The 22,374-nt window shown below is 41.8% G+C and overlaps 1 protein-coding gene across 10 annotated transcripts in view; it reads right to left on the reverse strand.

The window, feature by feature from the left end:
* Positions 1 to 3,779: 3,779 nt before the first annotated feature.
* RUBCNL (rubicon like autophagy enhancer) overlaps positions 3,780 to 22,374 on the reverse strand; it is a 60,358-nt gene continuing 41,763 nt past the window's right edge. For all 10 annotated transcript variants that reach the window (XM_073212631.1, XM_073212630.1, XM_073212632.1 and 7 more), the window contains 6 exons: positions 21,741 to 21,805; positions 9,706 to 9,944; positions 8,747 to 8,808; positions 6,176 to 6,329; positions 5,436 to 5,526; positions 3,780 to 4,253 (listed from right to left, as the gene is read on the reverse strand). In XM_073212631.1, the coding sequence (XP_073068732.1) occupies positions 4,144 to 4,253; positions 5,436 to 5,526; positions 6,176 to 6,329; positions 8,747 to 8,808; positions 9,706 to 9,944; positions 21,741 to 21,805 (721 nt within the window). In that variant the 3' untranslated portion in view covers positions 3,780 to 4,143. The remainder of the gene's footprint in view (positions 4,254 to 5,435; positions 5,527 to 6,175; positions 6,330 to 8,746; positions 8,809 to 9,705; positions 9,945 to 21,740; positions 21,806 to 22,374) is intronic.

Below are 22,374 nucleotides of genomic sequence, written 5' to 3' on the forward strand. Positions count from 1 at the left end.
CTTCTCCTCAGCATGGAGTCTGTTTGGGCCTTCAAGGATCAGTTTTGACAACACTGCTCAGTGTCCCAAGTGGCACCTGCCCCCCTCCAGCTTTCTGACTTCGCCTCAATTTCAGAGCCCATGCACTCTGACTTCTGCCTTCCTTACGAGAGGAGCCTTCTTCCCCAGGCCCAGGCTGTGTGGGCAGCACTGCCAAGCCGCTCACTGGTGCGTCTTCATCCTCCAGCTCAAGTCTGTGCTCCGACAGGCATCTGGTGTTCTCCCTCATGCTCCCTGCAGTGGATCTTCCCCTCTGCCTGATGATGCCCCAGACGTGGCTTGAAAACAGAGCCCTGCTCTGGACTGGCCCCCATCTCATGGGACAGTGCACGTGGAACCCCACAGAAGGGGCTGCAAGAGGGACTTGCCCAGGAATCTTCCACAGGGCATGACGACACCTTCTGTTGAAAGCCTCTCTTCCCCGGAGGTCCTCCTCAGGAAGCCAGGTGGGGACTTGTCCCTTAGGGACACGCTAGGAGCCGGTGAGCGGGGACAGCAGGGTGGAGGGACAACATGGCGCGACAGCAAGGGAAGGGAGGGGCCTTCCTAACACTCACAACCAAGCCTCACTTGAGATTCATTTCAGGATGTTTCAGTTTCTGTTACATCTGAAAATCATGTGAGTTAACAGCCAGCTTCCCTACCCCCTCCCCTGCGATTCAAGCCACCACCTCCCAAGTTTATGGCTACCTCCTGACACCTGAGTGTGAGCAGCTCTCTCCAGCACAGAAAAGGGAGATAGAAGAGGCAGTGTTCAGTTGCTACTGCTCTGTGTTTGGGAGACCTTTACAGACACCCACAAATAGGTAAGTGGTATAGGTTATTCTGTCATTATTAGCTTTCTGCATCCATTTTCTGAGTCTTGACACCTGAAGGTAGGAGATGCAAACCTTGGTGATGCATCTCCTGTGTCAGGAACTGCCAGTTCTTCCCCACATGCTACTGAGTCATTTTACCTTCCTACCAACCCTGAAGGGTGAGTGGATTTGTTTCCTAGGGCTCCTGTAAACAGCATCACTGTCACCACACTTGGGGGGTAAACAGCAGGGATTTATTCCCTCACAGGCTGGAGGCTAGAAGTCTGAAATTGAGGCGTCAGCATGGTTGGTTCCTTCTGGAGGATCTGAGGGAGGATAGGTTCCTAGCTTCTCTCCTGCCTTCTCCTGGTGGCCAGCAGCCCTTGGTGTTTCTTGACTTGTAGATGTGTCACACCAGTCTCTGCCTCCTTCACATGGCCTATGCCCTGGTATTTCTGCGTCTGTATCTCTGTCCAACTTTCCCTCTTCTTAGAAGAGCACCAGTCATTGGATCAGGGTCCACCCTAATCCAGCATGACCTCATTTAATTTCATTTCACCTTCAATTATTCTATTTCCAAATAATGTCACACTTGCAGGTACCTGGAATTAGAACTTCAACATATCTTTTTGGGAGACACAATTCAACCCACAACAGTAGGTATTGTTCTAAAGGTCATATTAAACTGAGACTCAGGAGTAACTTATCTACAGATGTAGCAAATAGATGGAATAACTGTTTTTAATTTTCTAGGTCTAATAATTAGCATTCATTGCTTGTACAGGCCCTCTGATGGGTGCTTCATTTTCAATCATCATATCAACAGCATATAGCTATTATCACCCATTTTACAAAAGGAGGCTCAGACAATTTAAGTAGCTTGCTCAGAGAGACACAGGAAGGAAGTGGGAGATGTGGGAACCAGTTCACTAATTCCCATGCAAATCAACACACCAGAACATCTTTGGGATGGCTCACCCCTCCTTGCTCCCCTTCTCCTGGTTTAACTCCCTACCTGCAGCTGAGGCCTACAGCTGTGAAGGACATGTTACTGGAATTTTCCAAGCAAACAGTGCAAGGGCAGAAAATTAATCCTGGGGATCACAGCACTGCAACTCGATGCCTCCCAGTGGGTGATGGTCTGATGAAAAAGACCCAAGTCTTCATTTTCCTTCTGGCAGCTAAGAAGGAGTTGCATGGTAAAAGCAGGCAAGGAGTAAATCCCTTTAAACAGCAATGTATGTCACAACTAATTACTTCCCAACAGGGTGCTGCACATGTGATGAGGCCACTTCTCTGTTCTAAGAGGCACCACAGAGGGAAAGAGCCTCTATTACCAGGGTGAGGAGGAACCACATCCCAGCTAAACACACAGTGGTCATTTTAACTGCCTCACTCTTCCTCAGAATAAAAAGTCAAAAGCATCACTTTCTGACAGTTGCTGTGTACTCTTCTCCAACATCAAAGATGTGTCACACACACATACACACACACACACTCACACACACACTCACCAGTGCCTTACAAACACAATACCCTGACACACAGCCCTTCAAGCAATAAGCCACAGCAACTTCCTCAGATCAACACACAGGAATGATGTGAGAAAGCAACCAGTCCCCTTACTTAGGTTGGGCCAGCACTTACAAGTTAAATTTTTTTTTTTAACTAAAAAAAAAAAATGTATATATACATATATATATATATATATATATATATATATATATGTATATATATATATATATATAAAGTAAGTTTTGTTTGTTTTATCTCAAAAAAGATACCACAGAAGAAGTAGTGGCTGGGAACACGGCTTTGGAGGCAGGTGGCCTTGAATGCTAACCCAGGTCTACCATGCGCTACCCATGGAAAACTAGGTAAGTTAGTTCTCTTCTCTAAGCCTGTTTCCTTACCTGTAAAATGAACCTCAGAGAGCTGTTATAAGAAATAGCAGCATACCACTTTGACTGTTGATTCTTAACAAGGAATATAAGCTACAGGTAAGAATAAAACATTGTTTTAAATTTGTTCTTATTTATCCTATCTCATGTGCCTAAATTTCTATTTAAGAGAGAGCTGGCTTAAATAATGAATGGAGGACAGTTCAGGCAGAGGCATCTGGGATGGGAAAACAAGTGACAGCATGAGAAGTCACCAGACTGAGACACTCATTTCTTTCACGTGCTCAGTGTTGTCATGCTGAATAAAACACACACACACACACACGGGCCTGGATGGGTCATGGAAAGGCCTCTGTCACTTTATTGCCCACTTGTGCTGTTTAAGAAGTTCATTCAGAGTAGTTTTACTTAGGGCATGTGAGTCCCAGGGATCTGACATCCACACTCCAACTAAAGATGTGCCAGGAAAGAACCCAGCCCTAGGGCTCTTTCTCAAGTAGGAGAAAGTGTATATATATTAGGAGAAAAATTGGCCCACATTTCAGGAAAGCATATAAGTAAAAGAAATATTAGGAAAAAGAATTTATAATGGTTTAGTGATTCACCTGACCTTATTAATTGGTGTCTATGACTTTAATGTTACTACTAGAATCACATCGTTCATTAACAGTATTTTCCCACAAGTTAAGTCTGCCAGTACCTTATGCTCAGTCTTAAATCTATGAGACAAAATCATAATGGGCCAGGAGGAAATTCTATTCACCCATCCATCCCTTGATATTTTAGAATAGAGATGACAAATACGGGTTTGATTTGTGCCAACTGAAAGAGCGCCACCTAGAGGCAATGGCTTCAAACAGCACCTCCACTCACATCTAAGCAATTCCAACTAGATGGAACCACAGAGTGTACTCTCTATACAAATCCTGTAATAAGTAGAACCTAAAGGACTGATATAATTACAAAGTGGTGTTTAAGTCAGATAAAAGCCTGAGAAAACAGATTTTTGGTTGCATTTTTGTCCATTGACAGTACCAATCTGTTTCACAAAACAAGCTTTATAGGAAGAGGAACTAATCCACCTTGTCAGTTACAATTCATAAAAAACAGGCTCCAACATCAGCTAAATATAAATATTCAAATACAATTTAAGAAGTATCAAAAGACTCTTTAAGAAAAAGTAGCAGCAAAATCTTGAACATTTGTAAACAAAACCACCAGTAACAACTTACGCTTAATAACAAAGAACCTGCATTCTTTGAAAACATTAAATATATATAATAGAGAATACTGGCCATGTTTTCCTTAATAGACAGTACTCAATATCTAAAACAATGATGTCAATAATAGACACAAAAAGGTGTTACAGTCATTTCGAATAGTCTTTTTCACAAGACCCAGGGGCATCATGTCTCTGCAGAGGGAGAACTTTCCAAAAGTCTTCTGGCTGTGATCCTCGCACACCGGGGACACTGGGCAGACTGGTAACACTGCTTGTGAAAGCAAGCTCTGCACACTGTGAGGAGAGGGCAGCAGTCAGCAACGAGGCTATCTCACTTTCTCATGTACATATAGACACTAATTCCCACCCGGGGGAGAGAGGAGGTCTGAGGTCTTCTGAAAGGAAAATCATCAGACAGGTCGAAACTCAGGGATTATTAAGGCTCCAGCAGGTCATGAAAGTGAGGCTCAGAGAGCCTGAGGTAGTGGATGCTGCAGTGCCCCCGACCTGACCTGCCAAGGACCATCCCCTCAGCAACTGAGGGTGTTGGTGGCTGACAGCACGGGAGGTGTTGCTTCTCTGGAAATGGCTCAAACTGGAAAGAGCTGCCTTGCTCATGTCTCCTTGCTGGCAACAGCCTGCATCTGGTGACTGGTCAATGTAGGATTTAAAGGGTCAGCTGCCCTCTTGTCCTCAGTTTGGGACAATGCTAAAGGTGCCCTGGGAGATGTGATAAGCCTTCACCACCACCACCAGCCATTTCATCTTCTCTCTCAGCCCAGGCCTGCTGCTCCCAACCTCCCAAGTGTTCACAGAGTTTCTCTGCTGGGGAAACATCCTGCGACAGTGCCTCACGGACTAGGGGAGACTACACTGGCGTGGCCTAAGAGGACGGCAGGCTTCTCTCAAGGGTGAAGGCAGAATTCATTACCATCTCTTTTTCATTAAACAACTTTGAGAGCTCGGGATTTTCTTGGGTACTAATACGGTACCACAAGGGCCTGCAAACCTTTTCTTTGAAGAGCCAGAGAGTAAATGTTTTAGGGCTTTGGGACTATCTAGTCTCCATAAGGACTACTCAACTCTGCCACTGCTGTGCAAAAGAAGCCAGAGACAACACTTCAGCTTGGGCCTGACTGTGATCCAATTGCAAAACTAGGGCAGTTGCAGTTTGTCCTGGTGTAGACAAATTGAGGCAGAGGCAAAGAGGGACCAGCTCCATTCACAAACCCTATCCAGGAGATCTCACCCCTTATCCTCTCCCAAATACTCCTCATTGTGCACCCAAACCTTTATGAGCTCCAGTCCAACATACAAACACACACCAGCATCTTTATACTTTAAGCAAATAACATTGTGCTTAAATTATTAAGCCATTAATAAGCTTGAATTAATGTTGTGTTTATATTATTAAACTTAACTGTGCACTTAAATTATTAAGCTATTTTAAACTTATGTTATGAAGTCATGAAATACCTGAACATCTTCTGCACATTGTGGTCTGAAATGGGAAGATGACAGCCGCACTTCGGCAAAATTCACAAATGAAGCCCTTTCCCTGACATAGCTATAAAAGGAATAAAAAAGTTGAAATCTTCATTGGTAACATTTCTTTTGATGGAGAAGTTGAGTTACCACTTTGTAGAACTTTATAAACATCAATTTGTCAAAGTATATCATTCCAACGTCTAGAAGAAACAGGATGTGATATCCTGCCTTAAAGGATGGATTAGAGCAATAAATGTGCATTCATTTTTCAAGGACAAACTTCACATCCACACAGTGTGAGGCACCAGAGGAAGATCATGATCTGAACATGTGCTTTTAACTGATCTAGTTTTGCTTCTGATCACTGCCCTACAGTCCTCCAGTTCCTGGAGACACAGAGCTCCTGTTCCACTGGATCCTGGGTCCACATGGTTGTATTTGGCACTTCAGGGAAAATGGGGGCCAAGGAAGGCTCCAAATAGGGCTTGGCAGCCAGACTGAGAAGTTGCACGGCCCAGTCTTACACCCCAGCCCTGCAACTGACCTGCAGGATTATCTTGACCTGTTATTTAACAGCTCTGTACCTCGTTTTTCTCATCTGGAAATAGTGCTGCCAGCTCTTTCCTCAGGGTTTGTGAGAGTTAAATGAAGTACAGGGCAGCACACCCAGCCCTGGTCCTGACACACAGGGACAGTCCAGGGACAACCATTCGTGGGCGAACACTCACCTCACAGCTGGCAATGTGCGCGAGGGAAGTTTTCAGAATATCTTTGAGTGAGGGCATCAGCAGCCTTTTCCTGACCCTGACCAGGTCCTCCAGGGAGAACAGATGGAGCTCATCAGTCAAGTGTCCTGGCACCTGCTCAAACTCCTTTACTGCACTGCCAGAGAGAAAACAAAGACGAATTCAAAACCCACCCACACAGAGATTGGGGCAGGAGTGTGTGTGGGGGTGGGGTGGGGGGTGTTTTCTCCTTGCACTCACATTTAATTTTTTGAACTCCATATAAAAAAGAAAAAGTACTCCAGGAACAAGTTAACCTTACTCATCACTTTACATTTTGCAAGTTTGGAAATGGCTTACAAAAACTTTTACATTTTGGAAACCAGGAAGTTAAAATTCCATAAAGGCTGATTTCAAAAAGCTCAACAAACTGAGAAACGTGTCTCTTGCAGCCTGTCCAGGCACACATTGAGCAAAAGAGAACTTGAAAATTTGTGTTTCACGTCTTAAAATGTGTAATGAGATAAGATTTACTACCTTCTTCACATTGTACCTAAATTTCAAGTCCATCAGCATCACTGACTATAGTCTTAGCCAGCAGGAGAATTACTGCTCGCCAGCAGGGGTGTGACTCCAAAGCCCATGAATCCAGCACGGGGCTTAAGCCTAGGCATTCGACTGTGAGCTGGCAACAGGCACTCAGAGAGCCTACCAACATTCAAAACTAAGAGTAGTCTTCTCTAAACCCTCCTGATCTCCTCCGACGTCCCTCAGTCAGTCAGTGCCATCTCCCTTCGCTGCATTCCCAAGCCAGCCGCTGTTTACACTGGACTCAACAGTCTAATGATGCCAAACCATGTATAATTCTCTGTCGGCCTGGGGTGCTCACTCACACTGCTTCTTCTGCCAGAGGATCCCTGACTCCCTCTTGTTCCCTCTGCCTTGCTCTTCAGCTCCAGGAAGCCATGCCGCTCTCTTCCCTGCCCCCTCCCTTATGATTGCAATGCTGCCTCCTCTTCACCTGCAGGGCGCTGTGCCCACGCATCTAACACAGAGTTCCTCAGTGATCTGTGGCTGCTTTCTCCCTGGACTAACATGAGGCCTATTGATTTTTTATCTGAAGCACAGAATGTATATTCAATAAATTTTTGTAGTTGGTAAGAATTGTAGGTATTATTACAGGTTCCAGGAGAGAAAACTGAGGGTCTGAGAAGTAATTAACCTGTCACGCCAATGCCACAGGTACAGTTAAGGCCAAATGACTAGAGAAGACATGTTTTTCCCCAAGAAATTCAATTAAAAAATATACATCATCATTAAATAAAGATCAGAAACTGAAAGACGTTTTAAAAGAAAACAAGACAAATTTCTAAAACCTATGATTCCTATGATCCTATATATATATATATATTAAATCTAAACTTACTCTTTTTCCACTAAAAAATCTCTATCTCTGTCTATGAACTCATGCCTGTACTTTTATGGCCACGGCTTCCAGAAATTCCACTATGAGAAGTTTATCCTAAGGACATACCTATGGATGTGGGCAGAGATTCAGCTAAAGCCTTTTTTTAAATAACAAAAGATCTATTAAGTGTTTTTTTAAGTAACAAAAAATATTTAAAAATCTATCTAAATATCCATTAGATATTAAAAACCTATTAGATTTAACAGTTATACTAAAATCTAGTTTTTACATTCAGACATTAAAAATATATTAGATAAAAAATATATCAGAAATAGGACAATACTTAAATTAACATTACATCATAGTATAAAATAGTATACAGCCAATGAAAGTTCTACATGCCTCTCTATCAGGGTTTTTTTTAAGGCCACTGGTACACCCATGCTTGTAGCAGCACTATTCACAATAGCTAAAAGGTGAAAGCAACTCAAGATGGATGAGCATATGAACAAAATGTGGTATAAACATATAAGGGACTATCATTCAGCCTTAAAAAGGAAGGAGATTGAAATGCATGCTACAACATGCATGTATCTCAAGGACATTATTCCAAGTGAAAGAAGCCAGTCAAAAAAAATGCTGTATGATTCCACTTACATAAGCACCTGGAGTAGTCAAAATCATAGAGACAGAAAGTAGAAGAGTAGTTGCCAGGCGCTGGGAGGAGAGAGGAATGGGGAGATACTGCTTAATGGATATAGAGTTTCAGTTTTGCAAGATAAAGAAGTTCTGTGGATGGATGTGGTGAGGGTTGTACAATAATGTGAATGTACTTAATGCCACTGCATTATACACTTAAAGTGGTTAAAATGGTAAATGTGTACTTTATCACAATATAAATTAATAATGATAATCATCATCATAATAAAGGCCACTGGTTAGACTTAAATCATCCTTGTACTGGCCAATTCTTCTTACCACATGAAACTCAGTGCTAGTGAGCCACAGGGGTTAGCAGCGTTAAAGAGAGGGTCTACATTCCCAAGGAGAGATGTGAGGTTAGAGGCCCTGTACCCTGGAGGAGCTGGGACCAGAGGCACACAGAGGACTGGCAGGCATGGGCAGGGCCGGTTCTCTCAACCCACTGTCCCAGCCAACAACAGTACCTTTCAGCAAACCTGCAGGTCTTCAACAACTTCTTGATGTGAAAAAGCTGCTCCTGGATTTCCTAATGTGAGAAACCAAACAGTGGGGATAGTTAAACGTGGAAGTCAAATTGAAATGTTATTTCTTACCTTGAAATGCTACATCTATAAACAAGCCTTGGAAGTAAACAGTCTTTATAGCAGGGGTTCATGACTGAGTCCTGAGATCCACAGAGGGTCCAGGATGGTCCCAGGTTTTGGGGAGACTGACACTGACACCACTGTGGGGGGCCTTCCTTCAGATGAACACAAAACTGTATAAAAGAGGGAGGGCCTGACATTTGTGACAACACGATGAACTCAGAGGACATTATGCTAAGGGAAAGGAGCCAGACATAGAAAGAAAAAACTGCATGGTCTCATGTGTGGAATCTAAAAGATAACATAGAAGAAGAGAGCTGAACATGGTTACCAGGGGCAGGGAGGTGGCAGAATGGGGAACTGTTGGTCTAAGGGTACAAGTTTGCAGTTATGGACTATGAATAAGTCTAGAGACGCAATATAGAGCATGACTATATAGTTAATACTGTACAGAATACTGGAAATTTGCTAAGAGAGTAGAGTTCATTTGCTCTCACCACACACACACACACACAAAGTGACTGTGTGAGATGGATATGTTAATTAACCTGACCAGTAATCATTTCTCTATGTATGTATATATCCAAGCATCATGTTGTACACCTTAAGCATATACTATTTTATTTTTAAAAATAACAGTAAATACATTGTAAAGGCTATGTATAAATGCAAAACTATGTGTAGATAAAAAAAAATTTGGCAGGGGGCTTTGGAAAGAGCCTGTGTGGGCAACGGGCTCTGAAGCCGGAGCTCCACCCACTTGATGGTAAACCAGCCCCGGGGATGCTCATGAGCCCGTTTCAACCCCAGCCTGGCTGTCCCCATAGGCGGCTGCTCACCTTCACTCGGTCCAGCTCCTTGGCCTTGGCATACACGCTGTGGCTGATGCTCTGCAAATTGACAATGGGCTGGTGCCATATGCCATCCAGCAGCCGCTTGGAGAAATTGCTGACGTAGTACTTCCTGAAGTCCCAGTTCTTCAGGATCCGCGCAGGGACACAGGACTCGCTGTAGGAGTGGCAGCAGTCACAGAAATACTTCCCCAGGTACTCGCAGTACCGGAGCCGCTTCACGAACTCTGCGGGTACACGGGAGCGTGAGCACCGCTCACCAGGCAGCCCCACTGCCAGGCCCACCCAAGGTCAGGCCCCGGCTGGCCGCCTTTGCGCTGCTAAAGCTATGTGGGCCTCACCGCAGCCGGAAAAGCTCTGGCAAAAACTGGAAGCCTTCAAACACGGCCATTCGTGAGCTGTGCTTTCTTGAAACAGATGTCAGAAAACAGAATCCTCCCCCAATAGTCCTGGATTTGGAAGGGGCATTGTAAACTGTAGTGTAGCCAAAAGAACATAAGGTTTAGAGTCTGGAAATCTGGTGGGAGTCCAGACTTCACCTCTCACTGGCAGGAAGGCAGGGGGCAGGTCGGAACCTCTTCAGGCTATCCTGGGGCCACAGAAAACAACTCAGAACTAGGTTACGGGACATCACACCTACGAAAAGTGCTTTGGAAATTATAAAGCACTGTACATACGTTGTTAGGAAGTAGCACCCAAAAGACTTTCTGGATAAATTAGTGAGGAAAAAATATATATAAATGCACAAAGGACAGGAATGGGCAATACATGGAAGATGAAATGTGGACAACAAATACAGACGCAGGGAAGAGACTCAGCACCAAAGGTGGGCATAGTAAGAATATAGACTTGGCTTTGCCTCAAACTGTTACAGATTTAGAGGCTCCAGAGCTGGCGATTCATAGGAGGGCAGGTGTTCACTCACAGCACTGACAAGAGAGCTAGTTTTTAGGAGGATATTTCTGTGATACACTTTAATTCTTAAATTCAGCAGTATCCCACTTCTGTGACATCAGACAGAAATGCTGAAGTGCACACATGGAAATATAGAAAGGTGATCATTACAACATATTTATAATGGGGTGGGGGAAGCAATGTGACTAAGCATTAAGAAGCAACTGGCTAAATAAGTACCATCTACTCAACCGTGAAATGCAAGAGAGCCTATGAAATATAGAGTGTGTGTGGACAGTTCACTTCTAGTTACAGATACATATAATGCCATCTTGATTTTGTTTTGAAAATGTATATTGCAGTCCAAAAGGATCCCCACCATAAAGCCAACAGTGAGTACTTACAGAAGGTGGGAGGTGGAAAGGATTTTTGCTATTTGCACTTTTAAAGTTGCTAAAATGAACATGCATTGCTTTTGGAAATAGCTCTAATAAAATATATTGGCAAGTAAAAGGTAGAGAGACAAATACAACAAATACCTGGTTATGCACTGCCCAGCTTAAGGAGAAAATAGAGATTCAGGTAAGTCCACTGTGTGCCCCTCCTTTAACACTAGGGTCTAAGATGAGCAGGTTTGATATTCATCATTCACCATTTGACCCATGGGTTTCTTTGTAATTAGAATACCATGAGTATGATACAAATATTAGTTGACATGTATAGTGAGGATTGAATGGAACAATGGATGGGAAAGCAGCTACCCCAACACCTAGCATACTGTAGATTCTAAATAGTTTCCTAAAACAGCCTTAAAAATAAGACTGGACAGAACTGGGAAGCCTTCTAGGGAAGACAAAGACAAAGGTCATGGTGTCTCAAGAGCAGAAAAGAAGATTCCAGGCCAATAACATTTATGCCTTGGGAGCAAATGTGCCGAGGTACAAGACACACACTCCAGATTCATGGAGTAAATGGGAGATGACCTTTTTCCTCTCTCTAGCTGCCTTTAAAACTCTGTCCATAGAGATGGGATTAAAGATGGCTGCATGAGAGGAGAGACAGAGACTTCCTCCTAAAACTGGATACAATTAGAAAATTTAATTGGCGCAACTAATCCTGAGAGAGCAACAGGAAAGAGGACTGCGTCAGACTACACACACCTGGAGAAAAGAGCAGACCTCAGCGAGTGGGGTAGTACCAGAGCTGTGGCTCCACAGGACCCGAGCCCCTCCCCCACCCCAGCTCACCGGCAGCAGGAAGACAAATGGAGCAGGGAGGGAGTGGAAGGCTTGGGACTGCTGAATACCTAGCTCCAGAGATCTGCTCTGGAGATCCCACATTGCATGGTGCTTTCATGAGACTCGCATGACTACTGGGTTGGAAAGTTAATACAGGCAGAGTTCCTGGGGAGACTGGGCTTCTGGCTGCTTGTGCAAAGCAGGGATCCATATCCGACTGCTCTGGGACAAAAACTTATACCTCTGTGCTCCACCCACTGGTTCAGGCAGTGGAGACAGGCACAGCATCCAGGAGGTGGAGAACAGCTCTTTCCTACCCCCAGGCACCAGTACCGCTCCCCTGCGACCCCCAACATTGCTTCAGGGACTCAGAAGCTCCAGAATAGAGCTTCTGGACACTAGAGGGCACCATATACAAACATGAAACGCCAAAGGAACCTTCTCCAGAGTAAAATTGTTAATACAACTCCCGAGAAAGATTTAAATGATGTGGACCTTGTGACTCTTCCTGAAAGGGAGTTCAAAATAAAAATCACAACATCCTAATGGAGGTATGGAAAGACATCCAAGAACTCAGGAATGAATTCAGGTCAGAGATCCAATCATTAAAGAACATGATGGAGGGTATTAAAAGCAGGTTGGATATGGTGGAGGAGACAATAAATGAAATAGAAACTAGAGAAGAGGAATACAAAGAAGCTGAGGCACAGAGAGAAAAAAGGATCTCTAAAAATGAAAGAATATTGAGAGAACTGTGTGACCAATCCAAGTGGAACAATATTCGCATTATAGGGATACCAGAAGAAGAAGAGAGAGAAAGGGATAGAAAGTGTCTTTGAGGAGGTAGTTGCTGAAAACTTCCCCAATCTGGGGAAGGACATAGTCTGTCAGGCCATGGAGATCCACAGATCCTCTAACACAAGAGACCCAAGGAAGACAAGAGCAAAACACATAGTAATTAAAATGTGAAAGATCAAGGATAAGGACAGACTGTTAAAAGCAGCCAGAGGCAAAAATAAGATCACATACAAAGGAAAGCCCATCAGACTAACAACAGACTTCTCAGCAGAAACCTTACAGGCCAGAAGGGAGTGGCATGACGTATTAAATGCCATGAAGCAGAAGGGCCTGGAACCAAGATTACTTTATCCAGCAAGATTATTATTTAAATTTGAAGGAGGGATTAAACAATTTCCAGATAAGCAAAAGCTGAGAGAGTTTACCTCCCACAACCATCTCTGTAGTCTATTTTGGAGGGACTGCTATAGATGGAAGTGTTCCTAGGGTTGGATAGCTGTCACCAGAGGTAGTAAAATCACAGTACGGAGGGTGGAGCAGCTGATTGTGAGGCAAATGCAAAATTAAATTGACTATCCCCAAAGTCAATCAAGGGATAGACAAAAAGTACAGAATTTGATACCTAATATATAAAGAATGAAGGAGGAAGAAAAAGGAGGAGAAATAGAAAAGAACCTCCAGATTGTGTTTGTAACAGCATACTAAGTGAGTTAAGGTAGACTCTTAGATAGTAAGGAAAGTAATCTGGAACTTTTGGTAACCACGAATCTAAAGCCTGAAATGGCAATAAGTACATACCTATCGATAATCACCCTAAATGTAAATGGACTGAATGCACCAATCAAAAGACATTGAGTCACTGAATGGATAAAAAAACAACACCCATCTATATGCTGCTTACAAGAGACTCACCTCAAACCCAAAGACATGCACAGACTAAAAGTCAAGGGATAGAAAAAGATATTTCATGCAAACAATAGGGAGAAAAAAGCAGGAGTTGCAGTACTAGTATCAGACAAAATAGACTTCAAAACAAAGAAAGCAACAAAAGATAAAGAAGGACATTACATAATGATAAAGGGCTCAGTCCAACAAGAGGATATAACCATTAAAAATATATATGCACCCAACACAGGAGCACCAACATATGTGAAACAAATACTAACAGAACTAAAGGAGGAAATAGACTGCAATGCGTTCATTTTAGGAGACTTCAACACACCATCCACTCCAAAGGACAGATCCACCAGACAGAAAATAAGTAAGGACACAGAGGCACTGAACAACTCACTAGAACAGGCGGACCTAATAGACATCTATAGAACTCTAAACCCAAAAGCAACAGGATACACATTCTTCTCAAGTGCACATGGAACATTCTCCAGAATAGACCACATACTAGGCCACAAAAAGAGCCTCAGTAAATTCAAAAAGATTGAAATCCTACCAACCAACTTTTCAGACAACAAAGGTATAAAACTAGAAATAAATTGTACCAAGAAAGAAAAAAGGCTCACAAACACATAGAGGCTTAACAACCCGCTTCTAAATAGTCAATGGATCAATGACCAAATAAAAATGGAGATACAGCAATATATGGAAATAAATGACAACAACAACACAAAGCCCCAACTTCTGTGGGACGCAGTGAAAGCTGTCTTAAGAGGAAAGTATATAGCAATTCAGGCATATTTAAAGAAGGAAGAACAAACCCAAATGAATAGTCTAATGTCACAATTATCAAAATTGGAAAAAGAAGAACAAATGAGGCCTAAAGTCAGCAGAAGGAGGGACATAATAAAGATTAGAGAATAAATAAACAAAATTGAGAAGAATAAAACAATAGAAAAAATCAATGAAACCAAGAGCTGGTTCTTCGAGATAATAAACAAAATAGATAAGCCTCTAGCCAAACTTATTAAGAGAAAAAGAGAATCAACACACATCAACAGAAGCAGAAATGAGAAAGGAAACATCACGACGGACCCAACAGAAAAACAAAGAATTATTAGAGACTACTATGAAAAACCTATATGCTAAGAAGCTGGAAAACCTAGAAGAAATGGACAACTTCCTAGAAAAATACAACCTTCCAAAACTGACCAAGGAAGAAACACAAAATCTAAACAAACCAATTACCAGCAAAGAAATTGAAGCAGTAATCAAAAAACTACCCAAGAAAAAAACACCCGAGCCAGATGGATTTACCTCGGAATTTTATCAGACATACAGAGAAGATAAAATACCCATTCTCCTTAAAGTTTTCCAAAAAATAGAACAGGAGGGAATACTCCCAAACTCATTCTACAAGGCCAACATCACCCTAATACCAAGCCAGGCAAAGACCCCACCAAAAAAGAAAACTACAGACCAATATCCCTGATGAATGTAGATGCAAAAATACTCAACAAAATATTAGCAAACCAAATTCAAAAATACATCAAAAGGATCATACACCATGACCCAGTGGGATTCATACCAGGGATGCAAGGATGGTACAACATTCGAAAATCCATCAACATCATCCACCACATAAACAAAAAGAAAGACAAAAACCACATGATCATCTCCATAGATGCTGAAAAAGCATTCGACAAAATTCAACATCCATTCATGACAAAAAAACTCTCAGAAAAATAGGTATAGAGGGCAAGAACCTCAACATAATAAAGGCCATATACAATAAACCCACAGCCGACATCATACTGAACAGCAAGAAGCTGAAAGCTTTTCCTCTGAGATCGGAAACAAGACAGGAATGCCCACTCTCCCCACTGTTATTTAACATAGTACTGGAGGTCCTAGCCACAGCAATTAGACAAAACAAAGAAAAACAAGGAATCCAGATTGGTAAAGAAGAAGTTAAACTGTCACTATTTGCAGATGACATGATATTGTACATAAAAAACCCTAAAGCCTCCACTCCAAAACTACTAGAACTGATATCGGAATACAGTAAAGTTGCAGGATACAAAATTAACACACATAAATCTGTGTCTTTCTTATACACTAACAATGAGCCAATAGAAAGAGAAATCAGGAAAACAATTCCATTCACAACTGCATCAAAAAGAATAAAATACCTAGGAATAAACCTAACCAAAGAAGTGAAAGACCTATACCCTGAAAACTATAAGACACTCTTAAGAAAAATTAAAAAGGACACTAACAAATGGAAACTCATCCCATGCTCTTGACTAGGAAGAATTAATATTGTCAAAATGGCCATCCTGCCCAAAGCAATATACAGATTCGATGCAATCCCTATCAAATTGCCAACAACATTTTTCAACGAACTGGAACAAATAGTTCAAAAATTCATATGGAAACACCAAAGACCCCGAATTGCCAAAGCAATCCTGAGAAAGAAGAATAAAGTGGCAGGGATCTCACTCCTCAACTTCAAGCTCTACTACAAAGCCACAGTAATCAAGACAATTTGGTACTGGCACAAGAACAGGGCCACAGACCAGTGGAACAAATTAGAGACTCCAGACATTACCCCAAACATATATGGTCAATTAATATTTGATAAAGGAGCCATGGACATACAATGGGGAAATGACAGTCTCTTCAACAGATGGTGCTGGCAAAACTGGACAGCTACATGTAAGAGAATGAAACTGGATCACTGTCTAACCCCATACACAAAAGTAAATTCAAAATGGATCAAAGAACTGAATGTAAGTCATGAAACCATAAAACTCTTAGAAAAAAACATAGGCAAAAATCTCTTGGACATAAACATGAGTGACCTCTTCATGAATATATCTCCCTGGGCAAGGAAAACAAAAACAAAAAACTATATCAAGCTGAAAAGCTTCTGTACAGTAAAGGACACCATCAATAGAACAAAAAGGTACCCTACAGTATGGGAGAATATGTTTGAAAATGACAGATCTGATAAAGGCTTGACATCCAAAATATATAAAGACCTCACCCACCTCAACAAACAAAAAACAAACAATCCACTTAAAAAATGGGCAGAGGAACTGAACAGTTCTCCAAAAAAGAAATACAGATGGCCAACACACATGAAAAGATGCTCCACATCGCTAATTATCAGAGAAATGCAAATTAAAACCACAATGAGATATCACCTCACACCAGTAAGGATGGCTACCATCCAAAAGACAAACAACAACAAATGTTGGCGAGGCTGTGGAGAAGGGGAACCCTCCTACACTGCTGGTGGGAATGTAAGTTAGTTTAACCATTGTGGAAAGCAGTATGGAGGTTCCTCAAAATGCTCAAAATAAACTTACCATTTGACCCAGGAATTCCACTCCTAGGAATTTACCCTAAGAACGCAGCACTCAAGTTTGAAAAAGACAGATCCACCCCTATGTTTATTGCAGCACTATTTACAATAGCCACGAATTGGAAGCAACCTAAGTGTCTATCAGTAGATGATTGGATAAAGAAAATGTGGTACATATACACAATGGAGTATTACTCAGCCATAAGAAGAAAACAAATCCTACCATTTGCAGCAACATGGATGGAGCTAGAGGGTATTATGCTCAGTGAAATAAGCCAAGCAGAGAAAGAGAAATACCAAATGATTTCGCTCATCTGTGGAGTACAAGAACAAAGGAAAAACTGAAAGAAGAAAACAGCAGCAGAATCACAGAACCCAAGATTGGACTAACAGGTAGGAAAGGGACTGGGGAGGATGGGTGGGTAGGGATGGATAAGGGGTGGGGAGATGAAGGGGGGTATTAAGATTAGCATGCATAAAGGGGGGGTGGTAGAAAGGGGAGGGCTGTACAACACAGAGAAGACAAGTAGTGATTCTATAGCATTTTGCTATGCTGATGGACAGTGACTGTAAAGGGGTTTATAGGGGGGACTTGGGTTAGGGGAGAGCCTCGTAAACATAACGTTCTTCGTGTAGTTGTAGATTAATGATAACAAAATTAAATAAAATTAAATAAAATTAAAAACAAATAAATAAATAAATAAGTAAACAAGACCTCAGTGACCACAGGAACAAACCTTCACTGAACACTTACTCTACACTATACCACTCTGTGCTCATGCCTGTGAGGCAGGGACTATTACTCCCCCTAAATCACTAATGAAAGCACAAGACAGTGAAGTTCAGTCACATGCCAGAGACTCACAAACCATAAGCAGGTGAGCAGGACTCCACCCCAAGCCTGGACTGAAGCTCCAGCTTTTAGCCATCATACCCCACATCCCCTCTGGTGCATCCAATGGAGGGAAGAGGAGAGGAGCTGATGAATTTTCCCTTGCCCATTACTACCCTTAAATAAACTCAATAAACCAAGATAGCACTTGGAGTTGATTTTTAAATTTAAACCAGTAAATACAGTTGATTCTTATTATTGGCAGTAGTTAATGTTCTATAAAGTTGCCATGAAAACTGAATTAATAAACACTCAAGTATTGCTCCTGGGAAACACAGGGTTAGGTTCCCATGAGCCTCTGGTAAAAACATTTTAATCAACTGATCAATACTTAACCTTGTTTTATGCATGTTTTCTCTTTATAGACACCTTCTTCAATATATTTTGTGCATTCATATTATTGAATTCAGGGTCAGTAACACTGTAACTCATGCCTGAATGAGGCTTATCTAATGCATCGACTTTTCTGATAAAGCAAATCACAGGCTTCTTGAGCTTAGCACCATTACACCGCACTTCAGCACTGCACTTGGGGGAGTATTTTAGATAGCTAAATCACCAACAACAAATGAAAAAAGTTCAAAATGGCACTAAATAAACTACAGAAGGACTTGTTTACAGTGTGAGAGTTAAAACAAGAAGGCAGAGGATTCTTTATTCAACTTCAGCTGGGAACACATGCATTGGGCAAGTCAAATTTCTGGTGACTCAAATTTTTCAGTGCTTCATGCATATTCTGTGAATGACTGAAAATATCACTGTTTTGGGGTTTACATATAAATTTTATCAAGTGGGTGAATTTGCAAATATGGAATTCATTAATAATGAGGTGCAACTATAGGTACATACATACGCACACTATTCTATTCTCAAACGCTGCATCATGTGATATCTCTCTACGGCTGACAAATTATTAGTAAGAAAGTAAGTGCCTAATGATTATGTTTGAGTTCTCAAATGTGAAACCTTGAAAACTCTGTTGTATTGTGTCGATTTCCCACTCTGGATTAAGATCTCTGGTGTGGCAGGTAATTAATATTATTTTGCTTATGACGACCTCAATGCATTGTATATCAAACAGGCAAAAAGGGAGGTATTGCTGGTCCCTGTACTCAACAGTTCTGGTCAAACTTAGCAAGGTGGGGAGAGAAAGGAGGGAAGAAAGGGTCAGTAAATTTTCCTGATGTGGTTCATATTTACTTAACATCTACAGTCCTACCATTTCGAGACCCATTCACTCACTCATCACATTTCATTGAATATATACTAAACATGATACTATCAACACAGAATAAATGATGTTCTTCTCTTTTGGTATCTTCAGTCCTTTAATTAAAACAGAACAAAACAAAGCATCCTAAACTAGCGGTTCTTGACCAGGCATGATTTCCCCAACAAGGGACAATTTGGAAAGATCTTGAGACATTTTCAGTTGTCACAACTGGGGAGCTCCTCGTGATGTGACATCTAGTGCTGCTGCTGAACACCCTGTAAGACACAGGGCAGCCCCTACAGCAAAGTCAGTAGTGCTGAGGCGGAGAGACCTTGCTCTAAACCATAATGATTTTCCTCTGAGGAAAGTCAATATCCCAGAAAAAAATTAGGAGGGAAAATTCTAGAACAGTCCTGTCTAATAGAACTTTCTGTGAAGATGGAAATGTTCTGTGTCTGTGCTGTCCATTAAAGCAGCTGTGCTACATTTGGCTATTGAGCACTTGAAATGTAGCTAGTGTGACTGAGGAAGTGGACTTTTAATTTTAATTAATTTGAATTAGATTTTAAGTAGCCACATGAGCTAGTGGCTACCATACTGGACAGCACAGTTCTAAAAGAAAGCTGACTAAAGAGAAACATTAACTAAATGCAGTGTATGAAACTTGGTTGAAAACTGGATGGAAAAACTAGCTATAAATGACATCTTGAGGACAACAAGAGAATATGGAGTAGAATTAGACAACATTAGAGAATTGTTATTAATTTTCTTTGGCGTGACAACTGTCATCATCCTTATTTTTAGGACTTAAAGGGGAAAACGTCATGTCTGCTGCCTACTTTTCAAATGGCTCAGTGTGTATGAGGTTGGAGTAGACAAAGAAGAAATGACAGCTAACTTCAATGTGGGAATCTGGATTGGACCCTAGGACAGATATAGGTCATTAATGAAATCAGAATAAAATCTGGAGTTTATTTAATAGAATTATACCAATGCTAATTTTTTAGTTCTAATAATTATGCTATGATTATTATAAGAAGTTAACAGTAGGGGGAAGTTAGGTAAAGGGTATAAAGAATGATGTCTCCATACAATTTTTGCAACTCTTTTAAGGCTAAAATTATCTCAAAATAAAAATTAAAAAAAAATTATCCTAAGAGCTATAGGAAGTTCACAAAAAAATGTCCAAAACTGTTTATGCCTCTCCAAGCATGTCAATAATGCCTCTCCAAGCAGTGCTCTGCCTGTATCTGAGGCAGGTTTTCTCCTCTAATTCTTACTCTGTAGTCAAGGACCTTTGCAACAGCCTCAGGCCTTTTGTATATGGTAAACCCCAGCCCCCAAAAAACTGTCCATTCCTCTGGAAATAATCACTTCCTCATGAAACCTCTCACTCCCAGCCTCTAACCCCAGATTAAGTTCCCTTGCTGTAAATCCCATGGTACTCTTGACTTTCTCTTTCATTGCCTATATTGCCCTTGTTATTTAACTGATGACTATGCCTTCTTGTAAGCACAGTCCATGTTTGCATCAACAGCATTGGCACATATCTCCAAATTTGAACAAATTTAGAGAAAGACTTAAAAAGTCAGTGGAATCATGGTCATGTGTTCCTCTTTCTGACCCATGCATGCAAGATTTCCTGAGGTACCAGAATACAGTGGTAACCAAATAGACATGGTCCTTACTGGCCCAGCTGGGAAGACAAGTCGTTTAAAGAAAGGTAGTTACAACCATCATTGTCATTCAACATGGTGGAAGGAAGTGTAGATAGGTTTCTGTTTTCTGCTTTTATTTCTTGAGGTGCAGGTCTTCCAAGTCTTTCCTTGGAAGACTGCCTTTTCAAAGGCCAAGGGAACCCTTTCGCCCAAAGCTCTTCTTCCCAGCCTTCTGCAGGTCAGACCTATAGACCCCCTCACACACAAGTGATTCCAAATCTCAAGTAGGCAACTTGCATTTCTGCCTGGGTGAAGCCTGATTTTCTAGGCCTCAACTGGCCCAGGAATGATCCCCCTCAGACCACTTCCCTCAAACTCTCTCAGAGGAGTTTGGCTAGCTTTTTGGCAAGCCATTTAGTCATTGAATAAATATCTTCTAAGGCCCAACGCATGCCAGACACTTTTGTAGGAACAGGGGATAAAGCAATGAAGACACCAGACAACATATCTGTCTTCATGGAACTTAGAATCTAGTGCGGGAGACAGACAATAATAAGAATCAGTAAACTCTAAGAGTGTTTTAGGAAGATAAGTGCTAGAATAAAAATGAAAAGGAAGGGTAAGAAAAAGTGTTCATGTGTATGCTTGTGGCCAGGAGTGTGGTGAGGTAGACATTTTCAGTAGGTTGCCCTATAACTTCTGAGTAAAGACGTGAAAGAAATAAGGGAACCAGCCATCGGGGGAGGGCATTCCAGGGAGAGTAAACCACAAATGCAAATCCCTAAATCAGGAGTGAGCCTGCCACGTTCAAAGACCAGCAGGGTGGCCCTGTGGCTCAGGCTGAGTGCCCGGTGGGAAGACGACTAGGAGATGAGAATCTGAGAGGTAACAGGCCAGTCACGTAGCCTTATAGCTCACGATGGCCTCTTCATGAAAGAGGGGGCAACACCCGGCAGCTCTTACACCTTCTCATCAAAGGCATCTTTCACAAAAACAATGACCTGTCCCACCTCATTATTCTTCACTCTGTCATCACAGACTGATCAGGCAACCTATGATCCATACTTACTAGGTTCTATTGGTGTCCCACAGCCAGCACACAAAAAATTCTGGGCTGCTACCATGAGGTCCCTCCTGTACAGAAAATGATAGAAGTTACATTTCAGAAGAGGCCCATGGAGCATTTTTAACTGATTGGAAGAGCAATTGACTTCATGATGCTTTTCCTGACTTGAAGCCTTCATTTTGTCATTTTTTGTTTGGGAAAGAAATAGAATTATTCAATAGAGCTCTCTAGTTGAAATCGCTGGGTGTTTTAAAAGCACCTACCACCACCAGAGCAGAATTCAATATCACAAATAACTGCTCCACCAAAGGGCCTTCAGAGACCTCTCACCGCCTCAGCCCAGGACTCTCTCTCTAGAGAGAACCAGAGACACGTGCTGCCTGGGAGAACATTCAGGGGGATGAGGCATCAAGGGATGATGCGCTTATCCAAAATCTTACAACTACAGACTATTTACTGTTAAAAGAGCATATGGGATGTGAACAGTCCCCAGGAATGGGTTGTTTTAATTTGTCTGATTTCTCTCAGACTGTTTAAGTTCAGTTGGACAATATCCACCATATTATAGATAAGTTTTCACAAATGCCTAAGGTGCCTAACTGGTTTTCTTGGTTTCACTGGAGATGGCTGGTAATTA

The sequence above is a fragment of the Manis javanica genome, chromosome 9, assembly GCF_040802235.1.
Source record: "Manis javanica isolate MJ-LG chromosome 9, MJ_LKY, whole genome shotgun sequence".
Lineage (NCBI taxonomy): Eukaryota > Metazoa > Chordata > Mammalia > Pholidota > Manidae > Manis > Manis javanica.